This window comes from Delphinus delphis, chromosome 5 (assembly GCF_949987515.2).
Source record: "Delphinus delphis chromosome 5, mDelDel1.2, whole genome shotgun sequence".
Classification (NCBI taxonomy): Eukaryota; Metazoa; Chordata; class Mammalia; order Artiodactyla; family Delphinidae; genus Delphinus; species Delphinus delphis.
The window spans coordinates 31924510-31937644 of record NC_082687.1 but is presented as its reverse complement, the minus strand read 5'-3'; the positions used below and the strand labels follow the sequence as shown (position 1 = coordinate 31937644).

At 38.5% G+C, this 13135-nt stretch overlaps 1 protein-coding gene across 4 annotated transcripts in view; it reads right to left on the bottom strand.

The window, feature by feature from the left end:
* The window catches only part of ARFIP1 (ARF interacting protein 1), a 135375-nt gene that overhangs the window by 50001 nt on the left and 72239 nt on the right, over window positions 1–13135 (bottom strand). For all 4 annotated transcript variants that reach the window (XM_060012165.1, XM_060012168.1, XM_060012167.1 and 1 more), the window contains one exon: window positions 12863–12975. In XM_060012165.1, the coding sequence (XP_059868148.1) occupies window positions 12863–12975 (113 nt within the window). The remainder of the gene's footprint in view (window positions 1–12862; window positions 12976–13135) is intronic.

Genomic DNA, 13135 nt, shown 5'->3' with positions numbered 1-13135 from the left:
CTTTAACACCTCACTTACAACAATGGACAGATCATCCAAAATGAAAATAAATAAGGAAACAGAAGCTTTAAATGACACAACAGACCAGATAGATTTAATTGATATTTATAGGACATTCCATCCAAAAACAGCAGATTACACTTTCTTTTCAAGTGCACATGGAACATTCTCCAGGATAGATCACATCTTGGGTCACAAATCAAGCCTCAGTAAATTTAAGAAAACTGAAATCATGTCATGCATCATTTCTGACCACAACGCTATGAGATTAGAAATGAATTACAGAGAAAAAAACGTAAAAAACACAAACACATGGAGGCTAAACAATACATTATTAAATAAGCAAGAGATCACTGAAGAAATCAAAGAGGAAATCAAAAAATACCTAGAGACAAATGACAATGAAAACACGACAATCCAAAACCTACGGGATGCAGCAAAAGCAGTTCTAAGAGGGAAGTTTATAGCTATACAAGCTTATCTCAAGAAACAAGAAAAATCTCAAGTAAACAATCTAACCTTATACCTAAAGGAACTAGAGAAAGAAGAACAAACAAAACCCAAAGTTAGTAGAAGGAAAGAAATCATAAATATCTGCGCAGAAATAAATGAAATAAAAACAAAGAAAACAATAGCAAAGATGAATAAAACTAAAAGCTGGTTCTTTGAGAAGATAAACAAAATTGATAAACCATCAAGAAAAAGAGGGAGAGGATTCAAATCAATAAAATTAGAAATCAAAAAGGAGAAGTTACAACAGACACCACAGAAATACAAAGCATCCTAAGAGACTACTCCAAGCAACTCTATGCCAACAAAATGGACAACCTGGAAGAAATGGACAAATTCTTGGAAAGGTATAGCCTTCCAAAGACTGAACCAGGAGGAAATAGAAAATATGAACAGACCAAACACAAGTAATGAAATTAAAACTGTGATGAAAAATCTTCCAACAAACAAAAGTCCAGGACCAGATGGCTTCACAGGTGAATTCTATCAAACATTTGGAGAAGAGCTAACACCTATCCTTCTGAAACTCTTGCAAAAAACTGCAGAGGAAGGAACACTCCCAAACTCATTCTATGAGGCCACCATCACCCTGACACCAAAATCAGACAAAGATACAAAACAGAAAGGAAAATTACAGACCAGTATCACTCATGAATATAGATGAAAAAATCCTCAACAAAATATTAGCAAACAGAATTAAACACCACATTAAAAAGATCGGACGCTGGGATTCCCTGGTGGCGCAGTGGTTGAGAGTCCACCTGCTGATGCAGGGAACACGGGTTCGTGCCCCAGTCCGGGAAGATCCCACATGCTGCGGAGCGGCTGGGCCCGTGAGCCATGGCCGCTGAGCCTGCTCGTCCGGAGCCTGTGTTCCACAATGGGAGAGGCCACAACAGTGAGAGTCCCGTGTAGGCAAAAAAAACAAACAAACATCAGACACCATGTTAAAGTGAGATTTATCCCAGGGATGCAAGGATTCTTCAATATATGCAAATCAATCAATGTGATACACTACATTAACAAATTGAAGAATAAAAACCATATGATCATCTCAATAGATGCAGAAAAAGCTGTTGACAAAATTCAGCACCCATTTATGATAAAAACTCTCCAGAAAGTGGGCATAGAGGGAACCTACCTCAACATAATAAAGGCCATATACGACAAACTCACAGCAAACATCATTCTCAATGGTGAAAAACTGAAAGCATTTCCTCTAAGATTAGGAATAAGACAAGGATGTCCACTCTCACCACTATTATTCAACATAGTTTTGGAAGTCCTAGCAACAGCAATCAGAGAAGAAAAAGAAATAAAATGAATCCAAATGGGAAAGAAGTAAAACTGTCATTGTGTGCAGACGACATTATACTATACACAGAGAACCCTAAAAATGGCACCAGAAAACTACTAGAGCTAATCAATGAATTTGGTAAAGTTGCAGGATAAAAAATGCACAGAAATCTCTTGCATTCCTATACATTAATGATGAAAGATCTGAAAGAGAAATTATGGAAACACTCCCATTTGGCACTGCAACAAAAAGAATAAAATAGGAGAGGGGGAAGATGGCGGAAGAGTAAGACACGGCGATCACCTTCCTCCCCACAGATACATCAGAAATACATCTACATGTGGAACAACTCCTACAGAACACCTACAGAACGCTGGCAGAAGACCTCACACCTACCAAAAGGCAAGAAACTCCCCACGTACCTGGGTAGGGCAAAAGAAAAAAGAATAAACAGAGACAAAAGAATAGGGACAGGACCCGCACAAGTGGGAGGGAGCTGTGAAGGAGGAAAGGTTTCCACACACTAGGAGCCCCTTCGTGGGCGGAGACTGCGGGTGGCGGAGGAGGGGAAGCTTCAGAGCTGCGAAGGAGAGCGCAGCCACAGGCGTGCAGAGGGCAAGGCGGAGAGATTCCCACACAGAGGATCGGCACCGACCGGCACTCACCAGCCCGAGAGGCTTGTCTGTTCACCCGCCAGCTAGGGCGGGGCTGGGAGCTGAGGCTCGGGCTTTGGTCATATCCCAGGGAGAAGACTGGCGGCGTGAACACAGCCTGAAGGGGCTAGTGCACCACGGCTAGCCCGGAGGGAATCCGGGAAAAAGTCTGGACCTGCCGAAAAGGCAAGAGACTTTTTCTTCCCTCTTTGTTTCCTGGTGCGCAAGGAGAGGGGATTAAGAGCACTGCTTAAAGGACCTCCAGAGATGGGAGCAAGCCGTGGCTAACATTGCGGACCCCAGAGACGGGCATGAGACGCTAAGGCTGCTGCCGCCGCCACCAAGCAGCCTCTGTGCGAGCACAGGTCACTCTCAACACCTCCCTTCCAGGGAGCCTCTGCAGCCCGCCACTGCCAGGATCCCGGGATCCAGGGACAACTTCCCCGGGAGAACGCACGGCACGCCTCAGGCTGGTGCAATGTCACGCTGGCCTCTGCCACCGCAGGCTCGCCCTGCACTCTGTGCCCCTCCCTCCCCCTGGCCTGAGTGAGCCAGAGTCCCCGAATCAGCGGCTCCTTTAATCCTGTCCTGTCTGAGCGGAGAACAGACGCCCTCCTGTGACCTACAAGCAGAGGCGGGACCAAATCCAAAGCTGAGCCCTGGGAGCTGTGAGAACAAAGAAGAGAAAGGGAAGTCTCTCCCAGCAGCCTCAGGAGCAGCAGATTAAATCTCCACAATCAATTTGATGTACCCTGCATCTGTGTAATACATGAATAGACAAGGAATCATCCCAAATTGTGGAGGTGGACTTCGAGAGCAAGATTTATTATTTTTTCCCCTTTTCCTCTTTTTGTGAGTGTGTATGTGTATGCTTCTGTGTGAGATTTTGTCTCTATAGCTTTGCTTTCACCATTTGTCCTAGGGTTTTACCCGTCCAGTTGTCTAAAAAATTTTTTTCTTAATAATTATTTTTTATTTTAATAACTTTATTTTATTTTATTTCTCTTTCTTCCTTCCTTCCTTTCTTTCTTTCTTTCTCCTCCCTCCTTCCTTCCTTCCTCCCTCGCTCCCTCCCTCCCTTCCTATCTTTCTTTCTACTTTTTCTCCCTTTTATTCTGAGCTGTGTGGATGAAAGGCTCTTGGTGCTGCAACCAGGAGTCAGTGCTGTGCCTCTGAGGTGGCAGAGCCAACTTCAGGACACTGGTCCGCAAGAGACTTCCCAGCTCGACGTAATATCAAACGGCGAAAATCTCCCAGAGATCTCCATCTCAACACCAACACCCAGTTTCACTCAATGACAAGCAAGCTACAGTGCTGGACACCCTATGCCAAACAACTAGCAAGACAGGAACACAACCCCACCCAATAGCAGAGAGGTTGCCTAAAATCATAATAAGTCCACAGACACCCCAAAACACACCACCAGACGTGGACCTGCCCACCAGAGAGACAAGATCCAGCCTCATCCTGCAGAACACAGGCACTAGTCCCCTCCACCAGGAAGTCTACACAACCCACTGAACTAACTTCAGCCACTGAGGACAGACACCAAAAACAAAGGGAACTACAAACCTGCAACCTGCAAAAAGGAGACCCCAAACACAGTAAGATAAGCAAATTGAGAAGAAAGAAAAACACACAGCAGATGAAGGAGCAAGATAAAAACCCACTAGACCTAACAAATGAGGAAGAAATAGGCAGTCTACCCGAAAAAGAATTCAGAACAATGATAGTAAAGATGATCCAAAATCTTGGAAATAGAATAGAGAAAATGCAAGAAACATTTAACAAGGAACTAGAAGAACTAAAGAGGAAACAAGCAACGATGAACAGCAGAAAAAATGAAATAAAAAATACTCTAGAAGGGATCAATAGCAGAATAACTGAGCCAGAATAACGGATAAGTGACCAGGAAGATAAAATAGTGGAAATAACTACTGCAGAGCAGAATGAAGACAAAAGAATGAAAAGAACTGAGGACAGTCTCAGAGACCTCTGGGACCACATTAAACGCACCAACATTCAAATTATACAGATCCCAGAAGAATAAGAGAAAAAGAATGAGACTGAGAAAATATTTGAAGAGATTATAGTTGAAAACTTCCCTAATATGGGAAAGGAAATAATCAAGTCCAGGAAGCACAGAGAGTCCCATACAGGATAAATCCAAGGAGAAACACACCAAGATACATATTAATCAAACTGTCAAAAATTAAATACAAAGAAAACATATTAAAAGCAGCAAGGGAAAAACAACAAATAACACACAAGGGAATCCCCATAAAGTTAACAGCTGATCTTTCAGCAGAAACTGCAAGCCAGAAGGGACTGGCAGGAAATATTTAAAGTGATGAAGGAGAAAAACCTGCAACCAAGATTACTCTACCCAGCAAGGATCTCATTCAGATTTGATGGAGAAATTAAAAGCTTTAGAGACAAGCAAAAGCTGAGAGAGTTCAGCACCACCAAGCCAACTTTACAGCAAATGCTAAAGGATCTCCTCTAGGCAAGAAACACAAGAGAAGGAAAAGACCTACAATAACGAACCCAAAACAATTAAGAAAATGGGAATAGGAACATACATATCGATAATTACCTTAAATGTAAATGGATTAAATGCTCCGACCAAAAGACACAGACTGGCTGAATCGATACAAAAATAAGACCCATATATATGCTGTCTACAAGGGACCCACTTCAGACCTAGGGACACATACAGACTGAAAGTGAGGGGATGGAAAAAGTTATTCCATGCAAATGGAAATCATAAGAAAGCTGGAGTAGCAATTTTCGTTATCAGACAAAATAGACTTTAAAATACAGACTATTACAAGAGACAAAGTGGGACACTACATAATGATCAAGGGATCGATCCAAGAAGAAGATATAACAATTGTAAATATTTATGCACCCAACTTAGGAGCACCTCAATACATAAGGCAAATACTAACAGCCATAAAAGGAGAAATCGACAGCAACACATAAAGAGTAGGTGACGTTAACACCCCACTTTCACCAATGGACAGATCATCCAAAATGAAAATAAATAAGGAAACACAAGCTTTAAATGATACATTAAACAAGATGGAATTAACTGATATTTATAGGACATTCCAATCAAAAACAACAGAATACACATTTCTCTCAAGTGCTCATGGAACATTCTCCAGGATAGATCATATTTTGTGTCTCAAATCAAGCCTTCATAAATTTAAGAAAATTGAAATTGTATCACGTATCTTTTCCGACCACAACACTATGAGACTAGATATCAATTACAGGAAAAGATCTGTAAAAAATACAAACACATGGAGGCTAAACAATACACTACTTAATAACAAAGTGATCACTGAAGAAATGAAAGAGGAAATCAAAAAATACTTAGAAACAAATGACAATGGAGACACGACGACCCAAAACCTATGGGATGCAGCAAAAGCAGTTCCAAGAGGGAAGTTTATAGCAATACAATCATAGCTTAAGAAACAGGAAACATCTCAAATAAACAACCTAACCTTGCATCTAAAGCAATTAGAGAAAGAAGAACAAAAAAACCCCAAAGTTAGCAGAAGGAAGGAAATCATGAATATCAGATCAGAAATAAATGAAAAAGAAAAGAAGGAAATCATAGCAAAGATCAATAAACCTAAAAGCTGGTTCTTTGAGAAGATAAACAAAACTGATAAACCATTAGCCAGACTCATCAAGAAGAAAAGGGAGAAGACTCAAATCAATAGGATTAGAAATGAAAAAGCAGAACTGCCACTGCAGAAATACAAAAGATCATGAGAGATTACTACAAGCAACTCTATGTCAATAAAATGGACAACCTGGAAGAAATGGACAAATTCTTAGAAATGCACAACATGCCAAGACTCAATCAAGAAGAAACAGAAAATATGAACAGACCAATCACTAGCACTGAAATTGAAACTGTGATTAAAAATCTTCCAACAAACAAAAGCCCAGGACCAGATGGCTTCACAGGCAAGTTCTATCAAACATTTAGAGGAGAGCTAACACCTATCCTTCTCAAACTCTTCCAAAATATAGCAGAGGGAGGAACACTCCCAAACTCATTCTACGAGGCCACCGTCACCCTGATGCGAAAACCAGACAAAGATGTCACAAAGAAAGAAAACTACAGGCCAATATCACTGATGAACATAGATGCAAAAATCCTAAACAAAATACTAGCAAACAGAATCCAATAGCACATTAAAAGGATCATACACCATGATCAAGTGGGGTTTATTCCAGGAATACAAGGATTCTTCAATATATGCAAATCAATCAACGTGATACACCATATTAACAAACTGAAGGAGAGAAACCATATGATCATCTCAATAGATGCAGAGAAAGTTTTCGACAACATTCAACACCCATTTATGATAAAAACCCTGCAGAAAGTAGGCATAGAGGGAACTTTCCTCAACATAATAAAGGCCGTATATGACAAACCCACAGTCAACATTGTCCTCAATTGTGAAAAACTGAAACCATTTCCATTAAGATCAGGAACAAGACAAGGTTGCCCACACTCACCACTCTTATTCAACATAGTTTTGCAAGTTGTAGCCACAGCAATCAGAGAAGACAAAGAAATAAAAGGAATGCAAATTGGAAAAGAAGAAGCAAAGCTGTCACTGTTTGCAGATGACATGATACTATACATAGAGAATCCTAAAGATGCTACCAGAAAACTACTAGAGCTAATCAATGAATTTGGTAAAGTAGCAGGATACAAAATTAATGCACATAAATCTCTGGCATTCCTACATATTAATAATGAAAAATCTGAAAATGAAATTAAGAAAACACTCCCATTTACCACTGCAACAAAAAGAATAAAATATCTAGGAATAAACCTACGTAAGGAGACAAACGACCTGTATGGAGAAAATTATAAGACACTGATGATAGAAATTAAAGATGATACAAATAGATGGAGAGATATACCATGTTCTTGGATTGCAAGAATCAACACTGTGAAAATGACTCTACTACCCAAAGCAATCTACAGATTTAATGCAATCTCTATCAAAATACCACTGGCATTTTTCACAGAAGTAGAACAAAAAATTTCACAATTTGTATGGAAACACAAAAGACCCTGAACAGCCAAAGCAATCTTGAGAATGAAAAATGGAGCTGGAGGAATCAGGCTTCCTGACTTCAGACTATACTACAAAGCTACAGTAATCAAGACAGTATGGTACTGGCACAAAAACAGAAATACAGATCAATGGAAGAGGATAGAAAGCCCAGAGATAAACCCACGCACACATGGTCACCTTATTTTTGATAAAGGAGGCAAGAATATACAGTGGAGAAAAGACAGCCTCTTCAATAAGTGGTGCTGGGATAACTGGACAGGTACATGTAAAAGTATGAGATTAGAACATTCCCTAACACCATACACAAAAATAAGCTCAAAATGCATTAAAGACCTAAATGTAAGGCCAGAAACTATCAAACTCTTAGAGGAAAACATAGGCAGAACACTCTGACATAAATCACAGCAAGATTCTTTTTGACCCACCTCCTAGAGGAATGGAAATAAAAACAAAAATAAACAAATGGGATGCAATGAAACTTCAAAGCTTTTGCACAGCAAAGGAAACCATAAACAAGACCAAAAGACAACCCTCAGAATGGGAGAAAATATTTGCAAATGAAGCAACTGACAAAGGATTAATCTCCAAAATTTACAAGCAGCTCATGCAGCTCAATATCAAAAAAACGAACAACCCAATCCAAAAATGGGCAGAAGATGTAAACAAACATTTCTCCAAAGAAGACATACAGATTGTCAACAAACACATGAAAGGATGCTCAACATCACTAATCATTAGAGAAATGAAAATCAAAACTACAATGCGGTATCACCTCACACCAGTCAGAATAGCCATCATCAAAAAATCTGCAAACAATAAATGCTGGAGAGGGTGTGGAGAAAAGGGAACCCTCTTGCACTGCTGGTGGGACTGTAAGTTGATACCGCCACTATGCAGAACAGTATGGAGGTTCCTTAAAAAACTCAAAATAAAACTACCATATGACCCAGCAATCCCACTACTGGGCATATACCCTGAGAAAAACATAATTCAAAAAGAGTCATGTACCACAATGTTCATTGCAGCTCTATTTACAATAGCCAGAACACAGAAGCAACCTAAGTGTCCATCATCAGATGAATGGATAAAGAAGATGTGGCACATATATACAATGGAATATTACTCAGCCATAAAAAGAAAGGAAATGAGTTATTTGTAGTGCGGTGGACGGACCTAGAGTCTGTCATACAGAGTGAAGTAAGTCAGAAAGAGAAAAACAAATACCATATGCTAACACATATATACGGAATCTAAAAAAAAATGGTTCTGAAGAACCTAGGGGCAGGACAGGAATAAAGACGCAGACGTAGAAAATGGACTTGAGGACATGGGGAGGGGTAAGCGTAAGCTGGGAAGAAGTGAGAGAGCTGCACTGACATATATACACTACCAAATGTAAGACAGATAGCTAGTGGGAAGCAGTCGCATAGCACAGAGAGATGACCTCGTTGCTTTGTGACCACCTAGAGGGGTGGGAGGGAGACACAAGAGGGAGGGGATATGGGGATATATGTACATGTATCGCTGATTCACTTATTATACAGCAGAAACTAACACAACAATGTAAAGCAATTATACTCCAATAAAGATGTTAAAAAAAAAAAGAAAAAAACGAATTCATTTTGAAAATAATAGGACAAATGGAACAAAATTAAAGGGGCAGGAAGAAGCAAAAGTAAATTATTGCTCTACATAGATCTCCTACTTGGGGGAAGATAATATAATGATAAACAGTGTATAAAATACTGTAAATCACCACCATATAGGTCATGAATTTACAAGATAGTCACTGGGTACTACTAGTATTTAAATAGCACCAGAGCTTTTGTATAATGCAAAAAAAAAAAAAAGGAATAAAACAATTTAAGTACAAGGAAAAGAATAATTTCATGGCAGCAACTGATAGATATTACATTAAAAGAGTTATTAAGAGTGAAGGATAGGGAAAAAGGGAGCATAAAAGGAAACACTAGAAATTGAACAGGGGAGACAGATCAAGCAGTAAATAAAGAAGGTAATATGATAAGAAAAACGGGAATGAAAGTTTTAAAGATGCTTTAAGACAACAAATATTAACTTGATAAAGGTATGAATACTGGTGGCACATTCTTAAAACATTTTTAAGAAACATTTAATGTTTAGAAAAGATGCCAAACAGGTCTGAATGCTGAAACTGAGATTATTCTTAAAAAAATAAGATGGACTTCTAAAAGGACCCTATTTTACACTAGGAAAATACAAAAAAAAAACAAAAATGATAAACCAGAGTTCATTATTCACAACTGTTCTTGCAGATGAGAATAAATAAGAAAATAAATAAATTTTGTATTCAAAGTATGTGAATAAAATCAGGTAGATTAAAATAATATTTAAGGGACTTCCCCTGGTGGTGCAGTCATTAAGAATCTTCCTGCCAATACAGGGGACATGGGTTCGAGCCCTGGTCCAGGAAGATCCCACATGCTGCAGAGCAACTAAGTCCATGCTCCATAACTACTGAGCCTGCACTCTAGAGCCCGCGAGCCACAACTGCTGAAACCCGCGTGCCACAACTACTGAAGCCCGCGCACCTAGAGCCTGTGGCTCCACAACAAGAGAAGCCACCACAATGAGAAGCCTGTGCATGCTCACAAAGTGTAGCCCCTGCTCGCTGCAACTAGAAAAAGCCTGCGCGCAGCCATGAAGACCCAACACAGCTATAAATGAGTAAATAAATTAATAATAATAATATTTAAGAAGATAGGTTCAAGGCCTAAACTTAAAATCACTCCTATTACATATTTGGTTTTAATCACCAGACTGCTCTTGGAGCCAAAATTAACAACCAGTAAAGGAGGTACTAATATTCTCTTTTAGGAAAAGCCTTAAAGTGTTTGCTAGAGAACAGAAACAGGCAGAAGAAATTAAAGTTAGAAATCATGTAGGAACTGAAGTCCAAGAAAGAAAGGATCAAAGCCATAGCCAGAATCAAGGTCCTCAAGAGTATGATGGATAACAAGCAAAGTCCTAATTCACCCAAATCAGAATCAATACTTGAAGGATTATCCAAATGACAACGAATGTCCTATATCAGCTCACAATTTGGACCAAAAAGGTCAAAAAGCCACAAGAATAGAGCGTCATATGTCAGTCCAGACACACTGGGCTACAAACTTCATAAAATCATGTAAGCTAGGACTTTCTCTCTTTTGACTTAGACTGAGATATCCAAACTTTTCTAATGAAAAAAAGTTTCAGCTAAAAATAAAGTGATCACTCTGAAGAGAATAACTCTTTCACATAGTATTATGCCATGTGTACACATTATGAAGACTGGTCATTTTTATTAACAGAAAGTCTGAATGTGGTATGTTAATATAGAGATAACTGGAATCTTAATGATTCAACTCAGATTATTGAAGAGGTAAAAGACAGAAGAAAAGGAATACATGATAAACACACACATATAGGAAAAAAAAAAGATAAAGAACAAGGAAAACACAAATTAAATGACATAAGAGAGGAAGGCTAAAATGAGAAAAATTTAATTTGGTAATCTGTAAAATTACTAGGATTTAGTTCAGAAATAAGGCCTGTATTCTTTAGGCTCCAAATGTGTGGATAGAGAATGCCAATGGTTAGAGTCAAATTTCAGGAATAAATGAACAAAGGAATGGCTGAACAGAATTTAATAAATAAATGAATGGAGCTCAGTCTGGTATGAAAGATAAACAAGTGGAATGAAAGGGAGCAAGAAGGGGAATTCCAAGCAGTAGGAAAATACAGCCCTGTGAACAAAGTAGTAGAGGTGTGAGAAAGCACAGCTTGTTTAGGAAATATCTGGATAATCTGGTATGGATCACTGGATCCCAGGGTGAAGAGAAGAGCAGCAGGAGATGAAGTTGGAAAGGTAGATGGGGTCAGATCCATGCTGTTCTAAAGACAATGGGGATCGAGTGAAGGATTTTAAGCAAGAATGAACCATGTCAGGCAGAGCAGAATATGTAGGCTAAGAGAATTTGTCAAGAAGCTACTACAGTAATGCGAGAGAGTAATCATATGGCTGTGAAGGGTGAGATGGAGACGAGGGGATAAAGTCAAAGAATATTAAAGAGGCAGAATCCATTTAATAATTAACTAGATACGTGGAATCAGCGAGAAGATGAAGTAGACATTTGAATATTTGGTTGAACTGTTGTGATATGAGGGAATACAAAGGGAAAAACAATACATAGAATGAGAGAAACCATGTCCTTGAGAACAAAAGGGGCAATGAGTAATTAGAATGTCCTGAGTGGGAACAGTTTCGCAGGCATCCACTGATGCCTTTTTGACGGCTACCACTGGCATTTCTCAGTTCTACACTGACATGAACTAAATACTTCTTTGGAAAGATTCAGGTAGCAGTTTCAGGGCACTTTTACCATCTTAAGAATACCTGTACTTTTGTAGAAAACTGCAGATCATACTTTAAAAATACTAACTGAAAGAATGAATTCGCTTTTGTATTACTCTTTAGAAGACACATAAGAGACTCCGTATAAAAATACAGACAATTCCTGACTTACAAACCACTAGGCCCACTACCAATTCACAAATACAGCCAGTGTTAAGGCTAATGCTCTAACTTGAACTGTTAGGGCTTTCACCCACTTAACTATTCTATGAATTCTACCATCTTGTCCCTGTTAAGATTTGAAGGTACTAAGTGGATTTGGGGCTTATCTATTTGTAATACATCAAATATAGTATAGATTAAATAATTTGCTTATTTGTTTTATGAGAATATAAAAAAAAAATAACCAACAATTACTCTTAAACAATACAACTAACAACAATAAACTTCTGAAATCCAACTCATTTGCTGTGTGTACAGTTAGTGCTTAGTTATTACAATAAATCAGAGAATTCCAAACTTTGGAAAACTAATATACCTCTTTTGACATTCAGCTGCTATAAAGTATCAAAACCCTGCAGATTGTGACAAACATATCTAGAGCAGCTCTGTATACAGCTAAATGTGCTCCCTCCCAGGCACTGTATTTCTTCTTCAACTATGTTATCTGTCAATTAGTAAGAACTTTAGTAGCTTTTTTTTAAACTCTTGCTACTGACTTTTTAAAATACATTTATGCCAAGATCAATAAGACAAAATACTTCATTTTCTAATTGTATATTTATGTTTAAATAGCATTATTCTCTCCTATATATTCATATAATTGCAAAATAATAATTTGAATAACATACAAATGAAAATTCTTAGAGCCAGATAGGGTAGAAACATTTAAAAAAAAATTACAAACCTTGTAGGTATTTAGACTCCATTTTCTAACAAGTTCTAACTTTTCCATTGCAGGATTTTTAGTTTCATCTGCTAGAATAACTGGTCCACTTTTTGTCTGCGTTCTCTGGCCGCCTATAAGATCAGAACAAAAGATAAAAATGCAAACCAGATAAAGATAAGTAGAAAGAAAACAAAACACTGATGCTGTTCAAATTAAACTACTTATGCGTTTAAAGAAATAAAAAAGTTCCCACAAGGTGAAGGACTAGAACTTCCTGGAATCATTTTGAGG